We start from the raw sequence: 19,476 nt of genomic DNA on the forward strand, positions 1-19,476 counted from the left end.
TCTCTTGTTTGGGAGTTTTAATGGAGGGAATGGAAAGTCTATTCCCTTGTTTGGGAGTTTAAGTGAGAGAGAATGGAATGGGTAAGAGGGAACACTCTTTCCTATTTATCACCTTAAAATCTCAAATTTTCATTCCCCCCAAAATTGGAAGGAATGGGAGGGAATGGAATTAAATTTAATGAATTTTTTACTAAAGCTCCCAAAATACCCCTATATATTCAACATTTTATTTTAAAATAGGGGTCTAATGGTAATATTGTCATAAAATGAATCCATTCTATTCCTTCTATGTTACTCTCAAACAAGATTACTTACATTTCATTTATTTTCATTCATTTCCATTCCTTTATTTTAAAACATCCAATCAAGATTACTTAATTCCATTCCATTCCATTTTTTTTCCATTTCTTTCCCTTGCTTAAATACATTCCATTCCATTCATTTTCATTCCCTTATTCCCTTATGATTATTTCATTCCATTCTCTTATGAACTTCCAAATGAAGCCTATTGAAAATATAAAAGGGGAAACTACCAAGTAGTAGTATATGAGGGAAGCTACAAGGATCATCACATTTCACATAAATCTAAAAACTCCTCCGGAGAGGAAAATAAGTGACTACTTAAAGTAGTCATCCAATCGTATAGAGAATGAAGTAAAGAACAATTTTAAACAGAGAATGCTCAACCCCTTCAAAAGTGTGCTGGTTCCTTTCTTGAGTCCCCTTAGGTGCATGAGTAAATTACCAAGCTTAAAAAAAGGGTCTAAACATATTGTGACTCCCTTGTTCTTAATGTGGTGTTTATGGAGGGAGCGTAATCGGCAGACTTTTGAGGGCTTGGACAGTTCAGGAGACTAGCTGCTTGCTTCTTTCAGTTGTTCCTCATTTGACTGGTCTCGGACTTAGGGACTCACATCTAGTGACTCCCTCCCTTTGTTCCTTAGCTCTCTCCTCTTTTGTATCTAATTTTCTTCTTTGTTCTTTTCTTCTTTTTTCCTTGTACTTTTTGACTTCCTTGTGCTTCTTCTGCATAAAGTAGCTTTATATATATATATATATATATATATAACTTAAATATATATATATATATATATATGTGTGTGTGTGTAGTAGTAGTAGTCATGGAAATATGTTTGTGGTAGTTTATTGGGATAATGGTATCTTTTACTATTTACACATTGGTAATTTCTTCAACTGCTAGACATAGGCCATTGCCTTTATGCGTGACCTTTGCTTGGTCCTTTTAGTCACTAAGTACCTCTTTTTCTTTTTGTTGATAAGATTCTTTTGAGAGAGAGAGAGAGTGCATCCTCCTCTTATAAGGGCAAGGTAGAGGGTAAGTTCCTGGATTCAAGACCCAGCGGGTGTGTAATTGCCAACAAAAGGAAAAGATAAAAACAGGCCCAGTTCTATGTTTATCTGTTGATTGTTTTGCAGTTATATTATATACTCAAATTGTAAGAAATGCCATATCCCTGTGTTTGAGGGGTATTGGCCAAGTACCTGCTATATGGATTTTGAAAAGGTTCTTGATTTCTATGAAAAAGTCATGCCAGAATTATATGATGGTTATTGAGGAGAAAATATATACATATATATATATTGGGGTGGGGGGGGGGGGGGGGTCATGTCATTTTATGTGATGTCTCATCATGATGGGTCAAAAGTTTTCATACTTATCATGCTCTCTTATTACATACTAAAAAAAAAAAAAAAAAAACTTATCATGCTCTCCTTTTTGGCAGTTGAGAACCTTTTTGATACGAAATGGCCTGTCAATTCTTTTTAAAGAAGGTCCAGCGGCTTACAAGACCTATTACTTAAGGTAAGGTTCCATGCATGTTTTACCATAAGATATGTATGAAATCTGAAATGTGGCACATACCTTGTACACCGCCTGTCTTATATATTTGGGTATGATTCTTACATTGGGAAATCTTATGAAAAGGGGTTTGCCATTTGTGAATTTGTGTTATATTTATCAAAGAAATAAGGAAACAGTGGACCACCTTTTACTTCACTTTGATGTTGCTTATGCTCTATGGGGGGATGTGCTTAAGATGTTTGGGATTCACTGGGTCATGCCCGGTCTGTGGCTAGTTTATTGTTTTGTTGGAGAAATTGGTTTGGGAAACATGGCTTGGATTTTTAGAACTTAGTGCAGGGTTGTTTGATGGGGATTGTTTGGAAGGAGTGGAATCGTTGTTCATTTGAAGATACCAAAAATTTTGTGGATCAATAAAAATATTTGCTTCAGCACACTCTTTGATTGGTCCGGGTTTGGGGTTCAATAGTGTTCATCCATTTTTGAGTTCTTAACTTCTCTTAGAAACCTTCCACTTGATTTTTCTTTTTCTTTTTTTCTAGTATTTGGATTGTTTGTGTTCATCATTGTGAACAGAGTCTCTTTTTTATTTTTAGGTTTCATTAAATCTTTAGAAGTTTAGGGTGCGTTTGGATACCGTTTATTTTGCTGAAAACTAAAAACAATAAAAAAATAATAAAAAAGTTACTGTTCACGCTGAAAGTATTGTGCATTTGCCTTAATGCACTATTCATGTTCCATGAACAGTGTAAGAGGCACTAGGTAAAAAAAAAAAAAAAAAAAACGCAAACGCAGTTCAAATAATCTAAATCCAAACGCATACTTAGATGGTAGGGGTTAAAATCTAACTCTGACCCTAGAGGATTTCTACATTGATTTTTATGGATGTGCTCCATGTTAAACCCTCAAAGATCCATGCTCAAAATCTAATGTGAGAGCTAATTTGGTATTTATTGTGGTGGAGTAGATGACCGTTCCTATTAAAATATCAATATAGAATAAATCCTCTAGTAACTATTCTTGAAAGAAGCAACAGTTGCTCGCCTAATGGTTTTCAGTAATTCCTATATGAGAACTGCTATATTTACAACATTTTTATAACACTTTCACAACAAATCTTAGGTCATAGGTTGTTACTAATTCTAATTTGAATTCACTGTTGAAATTACTTTTTTGCCCACTAGTAATAGCAAGTGACAATTTGCCACCTAATATTTGTTGTGAAAGTGTTGTGAAAATATTGTAGACATAGCATTTCTCATTCCTATATAAGCTACATGACTATATCAGAACTGTCCTTAAAAAACATATACATGACTTGCATTATTAACTTAATGATTTGAAGTTACTTGTTTGTTGTGACATATCAATGGTGCTAGTGCATCCTTGATAATGTTATATTGCGTTGGTCTCTCTCTCTCTCAAGCACACACATGTATATAAGCTGGAACCTCAGTCATGGTGGTCAAAGATACTGTCAAGTGGCACATTCTTTGAGAAGAAAAGAGAATTTTCTTCGTTTTGCCTTCCACCTCATCAAAACTTGGATTTATGTCAATATATTAATTAATTGTCATGATTCTTATAAATAATAACAACAACAACAACAATAATAATAATAATAATTGTCACGAGTTAATGGGTAAATGTTATTATTTCCATGTATTAATTATCAGACATTATCTATAAATGGTGCACTAATTATATATATAATCAAAATGCATATGGTTATTTTTTCCAAATGCATTTATTTTCTTAGAAGAAAGAAATTATTTTGAATAATTATTATCAAAAGGAAAAAAAAAAAAAAAATTGATTTGGAATATGACATTCTACTTCATGTTTAGTTGCTTTGGCAACAACTACAGCAAATACCATAAAAAAAAAAATAATTGTATGCTTGAAATAATCAAATATTTATGAATTCACCAAACTAATATGTTCAAATTTTTAATTATATTGATCTTAGAAATTTATGTGTCCTAGATCCTTTCTTGCTATGTAATTAAACAAAGTATTAATGGGGTAAATGCATGCATTTATTTTTATTTATAGGTGGTGCCTTAATTATTTTTGTAAAATGAATTTTTATGATTATTTTTCTAAGATTTGTATAAGAAGCATTTGATTTGGAAAATGACACTCTTGCTCAAATTGAGTTGCTTTGGCAACATTTGAAACAAAAATCCAGCAAAAGATAAAAGCAAATTTAATTACATGCACAATCAAGAATATAAAAGATGATCGTACACTTAAATTAGTGGAAATAACTAAATATTTGTCAATTCACTCATGCAATTGATTCATATAATTAATTATCCTCTCTTTCTAATGACATGTAATATAACTAAAGTTGATTTCCGAAGAATTATAACACATAATGAATATTATATATGGGACATAATATAATTTCTTACAAAACGTTTCAAAATGGATCACATAGGACATCGGCTAGTTACTCTTAGAGTTTTTATTATTTGGCTACCTCGTGAGTGGGCTTTTTTAGTAAACAATTTATCCTTTTTCTTTTGAACATTACAGGCAAATGAAAATATGGGGCACTTCAGCAGGAAAGCAGAGGGAACTTAGTAAGATGCTTGATGAATGGTAATGCATTCTTTTGAGTGTCCTTACTCTTTTTCTCACTTCTAGGATTCCTTTCAGACGTTGGTTTTTGCTATTCATGAAACTGAACGTTTTTCTTTCCCTTCACGTTCAGGGCTGTGTACATACGAAGAAAGTATGGAAATAAACAGCTATCGCAGTCAATATACCTCAGTGAAGCTGAGACTTTTCTTGAACAGTATGCAAAACGCAGTCCACAGAATCAGGCTCTGATAGGTTCTGCTGGTAACTTTGTAAGGGCTGAAGACTTCTTGGCCATTGTTGAGGGAGGCAGGGATGAAGAGGGTGATCTCGAGATGGAGCGGGAGATAGCACCATTAAGCCCAAGTCCCTCTGTAAAGGATATTGTTCCGAAGAAAGAGGGGTTAATTGTATTCTTTCCAGGTAAAAATATTTGCAACTGGCTAAAATTTTGCTTATTTTTCTTCAATGAAGTTGTTAACAATTAGATTTTATTTCCTTGGTTAACCCATTGAAGAAGAGAGGAAGGATCTGAAAAGTTATTTTGTGGGTTTCAAGATAACTTGTTTCTATTTTATCAATTTATTGAGCTGTGCTATACTAAGTTGGACTGATCTGTAACAAGAATTGATTTACGTGTTTTAGACTTTCTTTTCAGTTCCTGGAATAGATCTTCTTATATTGAGATAAAAAAAAAAGTCTGGGAATATGACACGGAAATTCTAGATGACCTACCCTTACCAAAAAAAATCTTGATGGCCTACGTAAGAATGAATGTAGCCCTTCTAAATGTTGCATGCTGGTGGCTTACATGGGTGAGCAGTGAGCTCTAGCTTTTCTTTGTATCTTCATAGCTCAAGTTAAGAACTTGGTTTGGATGGCTATTTTGAGATCTATTATTATAGATTTCATATCATATCATTGGTCCTGGTGACTTTGGACAAATTGGGGAAATTATCTACATGTGCTTGCGGTAAGGATTAGGGTTAGGAGGATCTGTGAATTTATTTTATAACCCTTAGAAAGAAGCTTTAGGATTCAAGAATTGATATGGTGTTGCAAAAAAGTAAAGAAAAGAAAATTGAATCTGCCCACAAATCTGTGAACTGTAGCATGAACAGTGAACATGTGAACACTATCTGTGAATAGTGACAGGATATCTAAGAGATAAGAGAAAAGAAGAAACGAGCAATAAGGCTAACATGTTTCAATACTCAAAACACTAATATTTTATTGATCTACTCTATCTCTTCTTTGAGTACATATATAATGACTCTTTCTTGTACTAGTAGTATTTGGACTTCTAGTTTGACTGGTAAACTAAAAACCTAATAAGGTAACTGTGAATGGTGATAAAATTCCTAAGAGAAGGGATAGAGATAAGGAAAAGAAGAAAAAAGCAATAAGGCCAACGTGCCTCAATACTCAAAAAATTAATATTTTATTGATCCACTCTACCTATTCAATATAAGGACTTTGTCCTGTACTAGTAGTCTTTGGATTCCTAGTTTGACTAGTAAACTAATAAAAGAGTAACTTGGACTAAAAGAAAAGAAAATCTAAGATATTTGGACCTCCTAGAAAATTCTAGACTCAATTAAATTACCAAATTACCTTTAACTCACTGGGATTACAAAACTTATAGATTTTCCCCTAAATATGCAATTGACCCTAACTTGTTAAATAAAAATCCAAATTAAAAATTGTTTTAACCCCAGGACATATATAACTAAGACTTTAAAAACCACAACATTTTTACTTTAATTGGACTTTAGAAGAGCAAAAGGCCCAAGGCATTGCAGGATGAACCAATGTGAATGCGTGTAAGCTTCATTGCCCGAATACGATTGGTGCTGACCACACTAGTTGCTATCAAGGTAGCAAGTGAGGCCAAGCGATGACAATTGATAGGTTGTCACTAGGCATTCCTAGTCACACGGGAAGAGAGGTCAAATGGCAAGCAAGGCCATACACCCATTTGGCTCCTTGTGGAGTATAGCTCACATTCTTTAGTAGACGAGATTGTAAAATAGTAACAAATCAATCTTCCATGGATGTTGTTAGAATTATGGTTAATTGATTATATTCAACATTTCTTAACAGTTTAAGCTTTTGGGAAAATCGGTAATTTATCATGGTATTAGAGCAGGATATCTTGAGTTTGATTCCTTTTTTTACTCTACCTCCTATTTAAAATGTTAAAAATCCATGTATTGGGCCCCACTTATTCAGGGGGAGTTAGGCCCACATGTGAAGGGTGTGTTAGAATTATGGTTAAATGATTAAAGAAATCAAATAATGAAAGAAATTTGTTGTATATTTCCTTATCTGTATAATGTGATTACATCTCCCTTTATAGGACAAAAAGTCTTATATCTCTATACAGGAAGAATCATAAAAATATACAATCAATTATAAAGAGAGTGATTATTGGAGGAGATCATGTGATTGCTTCCTTAGAGGGCTCTAATAGCAATAGTGGTGGTTGACAAAGGTTAAATTTGGTATCAGAGCAAGAGATCCTGAGTTCAAAATGCCATGTACTGGGCCCTACTTATTAAGGAGGAGTTTGGGCACATGGGGGGGGTGTTAAAATGATGGTTAAGTGATTAAATTCTCCATTTCTTGTTAGATTAAGTTTTTGGGACAATCGGTGATTTATTAGCACATCTAGGGGTGTGCAGCCAACCCACCAACTCGCCAAAAACCGACCCGATCCAACCCAACCCGCCCAGTTGGGTCAATTTTAAGGGGTTAGTGGGTTGGGTTGGGTTGTGAGATTTTTTTTTTTTTAGTGGGTCGGGTTGGGTTCAGGTCATAAGATTCACAAATCCACCTATCCCGACCCAACCTGCCTATATTTTTTAATATATATTTAAATTAAAAAATATATTACACAATTTTGTTATTTACTTTTTTTTGCCTCTTTTCCTAAATAAAACTCAAACCCTAAGTTCTCCTCGTATAGTTTGTGTTGGTCGGTGTTATGCTCAGGATTATTTGGTTATAAATTTGCTTTTATTTGTGGTAGAGTTGTTCTAATGATCAATTTAATAATAGTAATAATAATAATAATAATAATTAAAAAAAAAATTCCAACCCGTGTGTCCAACCCGATCCATGTGGGTTGGGTTGGGTTGGGTTGGACTCCCATATTGGGTTGGGTTGAGTTTTTTTAACCCACCATGGTGGATTGGGTTGAAAAAAACCTCTCAACCTGACCAAACCTGACCCATGCCCCTAGCTGCATCACCTGGACAATGTTGGGTTGGGTTGAGTTTTTTTAACCCACCATGGTGGGTTGGGTTGAAAAAAACCTCTCAACCCAACCAAACTTGACCCATGCCCCTAGTTGCATCACCTGGACAAGGCTTTATATTGGTGATGAATATTTTCAGGTAGCCGTCTTGCTGATGTTCTTTTTCAACCCTAGTTTTGGACCTTATTAGAACTTCAGATGATTGAATGTTTGAAGTCAAGTAACACTTCTATGCTAACGTTATACTTTTTTTCTACTTTGTATTCAACAAAATGTATTTGTGTCACAGAGCAATTTCCCTCCATCTTTATGTAGAAAGAAACAGCTTGTCTCCTAGTTGTCTGCTCTTGAATATTGTGAATTTGTACAGTTATCTCCTGTTACTGTTCCTTTCATATTTTTCCTTTCAATACATTTGAATATTTCATGATGGCTCTTCATTCTACAGTGTATTTGTTTATTGTTTTTATTTGGGACTTTGAACCAGTGATGGTATTGTGGTTTTTTTTAGTTGAGACATTGGACATTGCTTCTATGCATTTGTCTGATAAGTGATAACCACTTCTGGATCGCCATTTGCAGGGATACCAGGTTGTGCTAAATCTGCACTTTGCAAGGAATTACTAACTTTACCTGGAGGACTCGGAGATGATCGGCCTGTCAACAGTCTCATGGGTGACCTTATCAAAGGTATGACACTGTCCAGATTTTTTAAACTGATGCCTTATGAATCTGAGTCATCTGTATAGGTTTTGAATGACCTCCATCATGTCATTGTGTCTTCATATAGTTTGTGATGCCATCCTAGTATCCTACACAGCATCTATTTCATGTTTCTTTACAAGTTTGATCAAGTTAATGATAATATCAAGTTCTCTTTAATACAATTGTTACTTATGACATGTAAATTATTGAATCTTGAATTCTTTCATAGTTACTCAAAATGTTTGCATAGTTGTAGTGGGTTAACATCATTATGACTGGAAAATGGCTTTATTCAGCACCTAGAATAATTTATACTGGAACCATTCAGAATAACAATCTTACTATAGTTAACTGTAATTTGAAGCTTACCTGCATATTAGTGGGGATAAAAGGGATGTATGTTATGGAAAAAGACTTGTCGTTTCAGTGTAACAATTATTTGAAATCCTATTAATTATGGGTGAACTGTTCACCATTATGGTCAAATGTATGAATTTTATGTGAATGAATGAGTAATATATTAGAAATAAGGCTGTTAGAAAAATGGCTTCCTCATCCCTATTGTCCCATGGGGAGCTGTTGATGATTAAAGCATTAGAATTGTCATCACTTGTTAATTGATTAATATTTATCTTGATTTAGTGTCCGTTTGGCATGATTAATTTTGTCAACTTATTTTACTATTCGGCTTATTTTTACTACTATTTATAGGTTTCACTGCACTTCTTGGTACTATTTATGGATCCCACTATACTATTTCATCTAACTTTTACATTTATCTATAGTACTTTCAGTAAAAAGTTTTCGGTTTTAATAAAATAAGCGCATCCCAAACAAACCCTTAATACCTATCTTTAAAATGAATCACATCTTGATTTTATACCATTGAGTTTTTTCCTTTGGTTGGGGGAAGGGGTTTGGGGGGTGAGGATGATATTTGAATTTTAGATATCATTATTAGTAGATCATGATATAAATGAGATATCATGTCAGTTTATCCCCCACCATTGTAAGGCATAGGCATAATGGCATATATAGATCAGTGCTTCATTCTTTATAATCCAGTTGTCTCAAGGTACAATTTTTTTATTGTTAAGTTACACACCACTAGGTGGATCTTGAACCACGACCTCACCCTCTACCTTTCTCTCACAAGTAGAATTGGAGAAGTATCATTTAAGTTAGAGCTAAAAGTACAAATGTAATGCAGAAAGAATTGGATGATCATCGAAAACCTAATTTTTAGCATTAAAGCTCTTTACCTTATTATGAGGAAATAGATTTTTTGTGTATTCTGTATAATATGCTGCAATCGTAGGAGCACTCACTGGGTTTCCCTATTGTTAAGATGCTGGAATGATTTGAAATTTATATGGGCTCAGTTGCAACTTATATCCCAGCAAAATAATATATTTGTATTACATGACAGGAAAATATTGGCAGAAAGTTGCAGATGAGCGCAAGAGAAAACCATACTCGATAATGCTTGCGGACAAGAATGCACCAAATGAAGAAGTATGGAGACAGGTAAATTTGCTGTCTACTTCTATACCATGATTTACTCAGAAACCTTCTTCCCTGCTTTGATAAACAAAACAAATATGTATTCCCAGATCGCGATCCTCCTCTTAATGATAGTTATACAAGTTTTGGAAACAGTATGGTATTACTCTTTTATGGCTGCTGGGGAAATCCCAATCCATTCTAATGAGATAAGGAACATAACTATTGCAATGAACTTCAGAAAAATTGAGTCTAATCTTTAGGTTTGATTTTGAATGAGATTATAGCAAAGTTTCACAAGGTTCTAATTAAGTTTTGAAAATTTTCTATGGACAGAGTTCTTTTAAAGAAAACAGTGGGATTTCATTGGGATCAAAAAAAGATTTCTCAAATGTGTACATGAGAGCAATTATTATGTTCCAGAGGCTCTAATGACATGTTTAATTACAGTGATTTGAATTGGATTTGCTCTTGGTTGGTCAAATCAGTGTTAACTAAAATGTATTGGTTTTGAGCTCATTATAATGTCTCAAGTTAATAATTTCTAGTAGTTTGAGTTGTGGGGTTAGTAGCATATTGTAACTATCTCAAAAAAAAAAAAAAAAAAAAAAAAAAAAATCTAGTAACTAGTAAGGAATTAATGGAATAAGCTCTTGTTTAATGATGGAGGGAATTGGATGATTAATTTTGGGATGCTAAGTTGCTTAGAGAATGAAAGGTTAGGCTAGCTTTTCAAGAGACACATTCTTGAAAAGATACCTCTAGGGTATGGGGTTTATTCACACAAATTCAACTAGTTACAATGAGGGTGGCCTTGTTTATTTATAGTTACAGAAGCAAGCTTCTGATTAGCTAGGAAGTTAGTTACAATAACCTGCCATGTGGCTGCCATATGATTGATCTAGCCTAATAAACTCTTCTAACTAACCAATAGGCTATTGTACTTATCACTAACAATCTATTAGCTAAATAACTGTCTATTACAAGTGATAAAGTTTGTTACAAGCAAAAGGAATTACTTATCATACAACATAAGCACTAGTGCTGATCATAAGGAACTAATGAATGGACTTTCTGGACATTAACAAGTATTAAATTTCCTGCTCCAAGCTGGCAAATTTCAGTACTTGGCTGCAGCATGGTTGTAACATGCTGGCAGCCCCTTACAGCCACATGCAGCCACTAAGGACACTACAAATGGACTGCGTCAGGACACCCCCTCTTAGGAACATAGTGAATATGATATGAGGCATGATAGGGCAGCAGGTGATGCACATTAAAACTATTGGAGATGTGCATGTGATCTGCTAGTCCCACTGATCTGCATGCATCAAGCTGTTACATCATGCTAGAGATAAAGGATGGCTGCTGCTGTGTGTCAAGGCTGCAAGTGTAAGCAGTTATGTAGATGCTCTTGCATCCAACCTTCTTCATCTTGACCATGGGTTTGGGGTTTGCTTTCTCCTGTTGAAAGAAGATTTCTTTTGTGATTGGGCTGATCCTTCAATTCCAGAGTGATCAAATCTTCTTGTGACACCATATCCTTGTTAACTTATTTCTTCCAAGACACTAGTCATCCGCCATTTCTTTCCTTGGAACTTGCAAGACGTTCGTTGCTAATGATAAAGCTCTTCTTCCTCTATATGAGCATCTTCTCCTTCTTCTTTCATGTATTGATCATTTTGTAGATAGCTTGCATATAGATAGTTGAAAGGCAGAAATTGCTTTTGAAATTTCCACTTCATTTTGAACCATTCTTGGATCTTTCCCTTACACTTCCTAACTGTCTGAACTTGGAGTTGTCCCCACCAAGCTGAGGCTCTCCGAGGCTCTCCCTCTCAGCTTGATAGAGACCAGCTTTGCCTTCTTGGACTTCATAGTACTCAAAGATCCTCTCAATTTGATTCAATTAGTCCAAAAATTCTTCAGGATTCAGGCTCCCTTGGAATTTTGGAAGGTCAACTTTGATTTGTGTCTCCCATTTAGGCTCTTCTCTTTGAGGAACTTGCAGATGCATAGGACCTGGCCTTGGTTCTTGCACAGGCACTTGCTGATTTCCTCTCACAGGTTGGCCAAATGGGTTGTCGAAGTAGCTGTTGCTATCTGCATCAGCATCTTCAGATTGTTTACCATCACGTCTGTGATGATGAAGTTGGCTTCTCCTTACTTCCTTGGTCAAGGCTGTTAATTGTCTCCTTAGCAATTCTACAGTCTGCTCCAAAGTCATCTGGGGCTCTTATCATCCAATTCCCTCCATTTAATCTTTTGAATAATGTTCTACTTAGTTGATTGGAATGTAATAAATCTTACTGATGTATGTCTCACTTGATCTTCCCAAAGGCACATACTATATAACTTGCTCAAATTTTGTGAATGGTCAAAATTTTCCCCTTTACACAGAGACATTATTGACTACATAATGAACAGTAAATAGATGGTGGATTCATCATTTTTAAATGCCAACAAATATTGAACTTGCATGACTGTGTGTAGAGCTGAAATGTACTTTCCACTTGTGCAGATTGAAGACATGTGCCACAGAACCAGAGCCTCTGCAGTTCCAGTTGTACCTGATTCTGAAGGTTATACCTCCTGTCATTCATGATATATTAATCTTCTTGGTGTTCTCTGTTGGTAGTCATTTATATGCATCCTTCAGCTGCATATTTTTTCATATTCTTGTGAAATTTATTTTGAAATATATTTTGGCTTGTTGACAATTGATTTCATGCTTTATTTACCAACATAGTTAATTAAATTCATGCTAATGTCAACCTTATTTTAAGATTTTTCTCTGAGGCATAATAGTCTTCACAGAATATTTTCATTAAATATGTAAACCATGAATCTTCTGATACATACTGCAAACCCAAACAAATTTACATTTTAGTTCTTTCTTTTAACTTTTATTTTTTCGTTCCTTTGAGACATTTATTATTCTGGGAATTGGGTCTTTAGACAGACTTTAATTGCTGTATAGGTTTGCTTTGGAAGCTATGGGGTTAGGCCATGTATATACTTTCTATTTGTTTGAGAAAATGTTGTTAGAGCTGCTTAGTTGCTTAGTTGATTTCTTGAAAAATAATTAATGTCTTGCTAACTTAATATCCATTTATGTTCTCTTTTAAATTGTTTGTGATCTTTCAAATGTGCAGGAACTGATACAAATCCATTTTCTCTTGACGCATTAGCTGTTTTCATGTTTCGTGTGCTTGGACGAGTTAATCATCCGGTATATGTTTAGTTCTGATTCTTCAAGCTGTGTTTTCAGACTCCTAACCTCTCTAAAACAAGAGTACCATCTACCTAGTAAAACTTTTTGCTTGAAATCTGCAGGGAAATCTTGACAAGGGATCTCCAAATGCTGGCTATGTGCTGCTAATGTTTTATCACCTTTATGAGGGCAAGGCATGATTCCCCACCCCCTCTTCTCCTTCTTTCTCTTTTATCTGTTATAATGCAGATGCCCCCATTTCTGTGGTTTTTTCTGAAGTTTTCTATTTGTTGACATCTTACAGAGTCGCAATGAGTTTGAGGGTGAACTAGTTGAACGATTTGGCTCACTTGTGAAGATGCCATTGCTGAAATCAGATAGGTACTTAGCAAGTTTTCTCCTAAGTTACTTGGCTTCCAACTGAAACCACATAATACTGACTTACCAAAAAAAGACCCTCATTAGAATGGTTCTTTGCTACTGTGCTGTGGACAGTAGTGCTACAGGTCAGTTATGTGGATTTTAATTAAATCTCTAATATAGGTTAGGAAGCATGGATACAGGCACGGGTACAAGTATGGCACCCCAAATGAAGCATCTGTGCTTCCTAGAATATAGGCCCACTTCACAATAAAGGAATGTCCTTATTTTAATAAGCAGTGAAATTTAATCTAACTCAAATCCCATGCCAACCCTACACTATTCCTTCCACCATCTCATTGTGTGATACAGTGTATTTGGAGGAAGGGGAATGCTCGAAGTTTTGAGGACATCAAAAAAAACATACCAGATATTAAATTGTTCTTTTAAGAACTGTGTCTGATTGGATGTCTTCTATGGTTTATATTTCTCAATCTTCAATTTATGAGTTGATTGATATCTGTAACTTGAGGAATTGATTCCATCTGTATACACCCAGTATACTTTGGGAGACTTTTTTTTTTTTTTTTTTTTTTTTGCATAATAAAATTTTATTACTTATAAAAAAAAAACTATTCCCCCACCAAAATTAAAGCTTGAGGCTGACACAGATCTGCCCCTTCTATTATAAGTATTTTTTGTACACATATATCACTACCTGTACAGGATGATTTATTACCATTATTACAAGCTGAGATTTAAGTACTTGTGATGCATAACACTATTGTTTTTTGTGCTTTTTTTTGGGCATTAAAACAGGAGTCCACTACCTGATCCTGTAAAGTCTATTTTAGAGGAGGGAATAAATCTATACAATCTTCACAGTTCCCAACATGGAAGGTTCGTGATTAGCATTACCAGCATATCATGGATATGGGTTAATACTCATGTATACAATTATATATCTGTAATTTGTGCATATTAGTTGAAGCAATATCCTCGGGACAACATTTAAAAGCTATCCATAATTACAATTTCTGTACTTTATCAAGTGTCTAGAATCTTCTATGAGAAAAAAGTATAAAATATAAATGTGCAAGAAATATATATAGGGTTAGAATACAATGCATAATATGTTACATTGTATAAGCCCCCAATATCGTTTCAGCTTATCTAGCTCTGGGAAGGAGTGAAAGAAGTAAGGGGATTGTCAAAATGTAGGATCCCATCAGGGGCGGTGTTATGTCCAAGCTAGTTGGTTCAAATGAACCCCCTGCCCTGTCCAATTTTATTTATTTATTTTTTAATATATAATGTTTTTTTAATTTTGGTTTGACCCCTAAAATAAAATTTTAAACACCCTGACCCTAAATTTTATTTAAACCCAACTGAAATAAATTTGAATATGATCATTTTAATGCTTCTTTCACAATAAAGGTTAGTGGCAAGTTAGAACTGGTTTTTATTTAATCCACAATTGACATTACTTGTTTACCTATTTTTAACAACTTACCACCTAGATTTTATTGGAAAATTTTTATGAAAGTATTTTGTCAGAGCACTACTCTTATAGTATTTAATTTTATAAAAAAATATATAAAAAAAAAAGTTTCAAATTTTTGCTCCTTCATTAAAATAAAATAAAATAAAATAAACCTTCTCTTCTAGACTCTGGTGGCTTACTTTGTTGTTGATAGCGGAATGAAGTTATTTTTCCCTACACTTTTCTTCTTCATAAGCAAAAAATGACACCACCGTTAGAAGCAACAAATCTCTATCTACATATGTGATTCTTTCTTCATTTTCCTTATCTCTCTCACTCTTTTATGTTTTCTTAGTTTTTTTCTTTGTTTGATCAAATAATTTGATAAATGCTCTATAGATTTCTTTTTCCAAGAAGTCTTTTAGGTGCTTGCTAAAATTCCAAGAGATTGACCACGTGTTTGATTAAAAAGCCATACGCTTTAAAAGCAAAAGCTTATATTAGTTACTTTTTTTTCTTAGTCTCAAATTTGCTCCTAGTCCTACTCCTAGGTGTGTTACTATTCTTCTTTATCATATATTTTTATTTAATTGATATTACATATATAGTAAGTATCTATTAATTTGACAAAAATGTATGATTAATTATTTAATTATATTTTTATGCGTTCAATGGTTGTGGTCTTACCAATCTTTAAACTATTGATAACTTTTTTAGACGATTGTACAATGTAGTTGTATTGTATACTAAATTGTATTTAAAATACTATTTTATATTATTGTATATACAGAAAAGAAAAGAAAAAATTATCATTTTATTTTTCACTTGCCCCCCATGACAAATTTCTAGCTCTGCCATTGCTCACCTCCCTAGAAAAACCTGAAGCTGCCATTGGATCCCATGACTAAGTTGAACCAGAGCAGTATGAGGTGATGGTAAATCTTCAAATAAAGTTGATTCATTCAGAGATCAATGGAAATTCGAAATTGGGCTGACCAAACTGATAGTGTCAACAGAGCATTCTTGGTGAAAGAAAGAGGATCAATGGATCATCTCTTGTTGCTTCATTTGGTCACACGAAAGCTTTGCTCTTTTAGCTTCTACTTTGTTCCAAAGGCATTAACAATTATGATATTCGAAGTTTGGCAATAAAAAGAGAAGAATGCCATCGAAAACTTTGGGACTGTTTATTGTTGGTGCTATTTGGCAGTAAAGAAAGAGTTGAGCTGAAAAGGTTGAGTACTTGAGTTGCCAATTCAAGTATGCTTTTATTGGAAGAGTCTTCGCTTCACTTGTGGAAGCTGCTTCACCCCCCTTATTTTACATATTTTTTAATATTAATATTATAATATATAGTTTTTAACCTTTTCTGTTGCATGTGTTAATGCTTGCTCGCACTCTTAAGGGTTGTGAAATGCTTACACTATGTACATCAAACTGCCTCCGTACTAATTCCCATAAAGGTGTACTGACTTGTACATAATTGATCTTGCGGAGTACTTATAAACACAAAATCAATAATGTTAATTATAAACTTATAATTGAATGTTGAGGGTGCAGCTTATTTGTGCAATGCATACAACTAAGTTTGCACTCTTTATTTGTCTTTGCTTTCTTCTAAGCTTTCTTCTCTACTTCACTTCATGTATATCAAATAACAATCTTAGATCTTTTAATTTCTCTTCTCTCCTGTTTGAGATTCTTTTGTTTTATCTGGAATTGACTCCCAAGGGATGTTATCTGCTTTGGCCTCCCATTATTGTTTTACTACTACTGCTACTTCTGTCTCTTCTTTTGTGTGTGGTTGCATCTTACATGTTCTCTTTTAAATATTAGATTGGACTCTACCAAGGGATCCTATGCAAAGGAGTGGGTTAAATGGGAGAAACAATTGCGGGAGGTTTTATTCGGCAATACTGAGTATCTTAACTCTGTACAGGTCAAATTATTTTCTTTTCTTTTGGTTATGTTTTGTAATTTGATCTATTCAGTTCAGTTTAGCGTCAATGTTCTTTGAAATCAAGCTGATCAAATAATTTTTTAAATCACTAGAGGAATCTTATTTACAATTTCCATGGCCCCAGGTTCCATTTGAGTTTGCTGTCAAGCAAGTGTTGGAACAACTAAAAAATATTGCCAAGGGTGATTATTCAACACCAGATACTGAGAAGAGGAAGTTTGGAGCCATTGTTTTTGCTGCTGTCAATGTGCCTGTTACAGAAATCCAAACCCTTCTTGATAATGTATGTAAACCATCTGCCTTCTCATCTATTATTTTCAGAATACTATTTACTTGAGATAACTAACCAAAACTGAATGAATAATTTAATTTCGATTTTTTGAACTACTAAATTTCATCCGTAAGCCAGCCTGAGGGCATTGATCAGAACTAGTGGGAGCTCGTTTGGCTCTCTAAAACTACAGTCTGAGCTTGGGTATTAATATTGCAAAAATATGGAGTATGGTCTTATGAATAGGAGATCTTGGTTTTCCAACGTCCATTGGATAAAACAATTGGTTTGACTTTCTGATGCAAGACTTTTCAAGAGGCAGGTCTAAGGTCCACCTCTCAGGGCCCAATCTAGGCTAGATGAAAGGATTCTTATTTTATATTCACAACTTAAAATATTCAAAGGCATCATGATTACTGTAGATATTCACTGCTGCCATTATGGAATGCTCCTGCAACTTTTTGTCGGTGGTTAAGAATATGAGCAGTCAAAATGTATAATTGGGACTGATTAGAAGTTATATAAAAGCTAATTAAAATTCAGATTTTATCCTTGGAAGTAGTTCAATTTACCTTAAAAAAAGACTTTTCTGTTTCTGTGATCCCACTGTCCTGTGGTTGTCTCTATTTTGTTTTCTTATTTGTCACTTGACAGTCAATGTTATTTTTAATGAATGAAAAGTTTTACATCCACAACATTTTCACAACAAATCCTAGCTAGTAAGTTGTTACTGGTTTTAATTTGAACTCACCAGTGAAATTGCTTTTTTGCCCACCATTAATTGCCAATAACAACGTGCCACTTAAGATTTTTTGGGAAAGTGTTGTGAAATATTGTGGACATAGCATTTCTCTCTAACAAATTTTCTTCATCATGTACATATCTAGGATTAAATGGATGTTTCACTATATGACTATTGTATTTGTCCAAGCAGTTAGCCGAAAACAATCCCAAGGTTAATGCTTTCCTGAAGGACAAGGATATGGTTAGAAGTCTTAATAGGGCTCATGTGACTCTTGCACACAAGAGAAGTCATGGTGTTACAGCTGTAGCTGGTTATGGCCTCTTCCTTCATCAAGAGGTCCCAGTGAATTTGACTGCTCTGCTCTTCTCAGATAAAATGGCTGCATTCGAAGTTTGCCTTGGTTCTGTAAATGGGGAAAAGGTTCTTTCCAAAAACCAGTGGCCTCATCTTACCATATGGACTGGAGAGGGAGTAACTGCCAAAGAAGCTAACACATTACCACAATTGGTTTCAGAGGGGAAGGCAACTCAAATTGAACTTAACCCACCTGTTACTGTACACGGCACAATAGAATTTTATTGAGTCTTCCTTTTTCTTCATTGCAGCAGGTTCAATTCACAATGGTATATAAGTAGACAAGAACCTTTAAAAGCAACGAGTTTTTGTGAGTATTAGCGTGATAGGTAAAGTGAATGCTTCGTTGAAGGGAAAAGTTTTGATACAGTTGAGATTTTTTTTCTCCTGAGAAATTTTGGATATATAGGCATTTGAAATAGGAGAAGCGGATGATTGAATTCTTCAATGACAAGTTTATATGATATCAGTAAATGAAAAGTACAAACTGTCTTTTATGACAAACTTCATTTGTTGCTGTTAAAAAAGTATCAGTTTATTTCGCTAACTTTACCACATTTAATTGTGATCTGTAGACTGATATGCATCTAGAAGCAACTGTAAAAAAGGACTTACTATCACCCTGTACAGGTTACACAACTGCGCTGTAACTAAATTATGCAATGAAATTCCGCTCTGATTTTTATATTGAGTAATTCTTAAGTATTCTCTGAAGCACGAATAATGGTGTTCATTTCTCTCACATTCATGGTGGGGTCTATTCATTAAATTCATGGTGAAGGTTACCATGAATGCGAAAGGAGGGAGTATTATTTCTTTTACTCCTAGAGCACCTCAGAATTTTCCTTTTATAGTGTAGCTTAAAGAAATTTGAGTGATGTTGGCTTGTCATGTGAAAGCTGTGGTTTATAGTTCTGCTTTTTTTAACCTTACTAGTTACTACTGCTATAATACTCTGTATCATGTTTAGATGAACCCACCTCCACTTAATGATATATGGAAAAAATATAGAAGGTTCAAATAATCTTCTTGTCTTTTTTTTTTTTTTTTTGGAGAAGAATATTCTTCTCGTCCTTAAACTATACTTTATGAGCTATTTTCATATTTAAAAATTAAAAGCTTATTTTTGCTGTTGAAAATTCAAAATGTTATATATATATATATATATATATATATATATATATATTAAAGATCTACTCTGGTAATTACTT

The 19,476-nt window shown here is 34.1% G+C and overlaps 1 protein-coding gene across 1 annotated transcript in view; it reads left to right on the top strand.

Moving 5' to 3' along the window:
- The window catches only part of LOC126733352 (tRNA ligase 1), a 35,013-nt gene extending 16,053 nt beyond the window's left edge, over positions 1–18,960 (top strand). Inside the window, exons 15-27 of the mRNA XM_050436609.1 lie at positions 1,746–1,825; positions 4,367–4,432; positions 4,545–4,834; positions 8,253–8,360; positions 9,805–9,902; positions 12,400–12,460; positions 13,034–13,110; positions 13,215–13,286; positions 13,397–13,473; positions 14,272–14,352; positions 16,772–16,874; positions 17,020–17,178; positions 18,101–18,960. Coding sequence (XP_050292566.1) covers positions 1,746–1,825; positions 4,367–4,432; positions 4,545–4,834; positions 8,253–8,360; positions 9,805–9,902; positions 12,400–12,460; positions 13,034–13,110; positions 13,215–13,286; positions 13,397–13,473; positions 14,272–14,352; positions 16,772–16,874; positions 17,020–17,178; positions 18,101–18,493 — 1,665 coding nt within the window. The 3' untranslated portion in view covers positions 18,494–18,960. The remainder of the gene's footprint in view (positions 1–1,745; positions 1,826–4,366; positions 4,433–4,544; positions 4,835–8,252; positions 8,361–9,804; positions 9,903–12,399; positions 12,461–13,033; positions 13,111–13,214; positions 13,287–13,396; positions 13,474–14,271; positions 14,353–16,771; positions 16,875–17,019; positions 17,179–18,100) is intronic.
- The last annotated feature ends 516 nt before the right edge of the window (positions 18,961–19,476 follow it).

This window comes from Quercus robur, chromosome 1 (assembly GCF_932294415.1).
Source record: "Quercus robur chromosome 1, dhQueRobu3.1, whole genome shotgun sequence".
NCBI classification, from domain to species: domain Eukaryota; kingdom Viridiplantae; phylum Streptophyta; class Magnoliopsida; order Fagales; family Fagaceae; genus Quercus; species Quercus robur.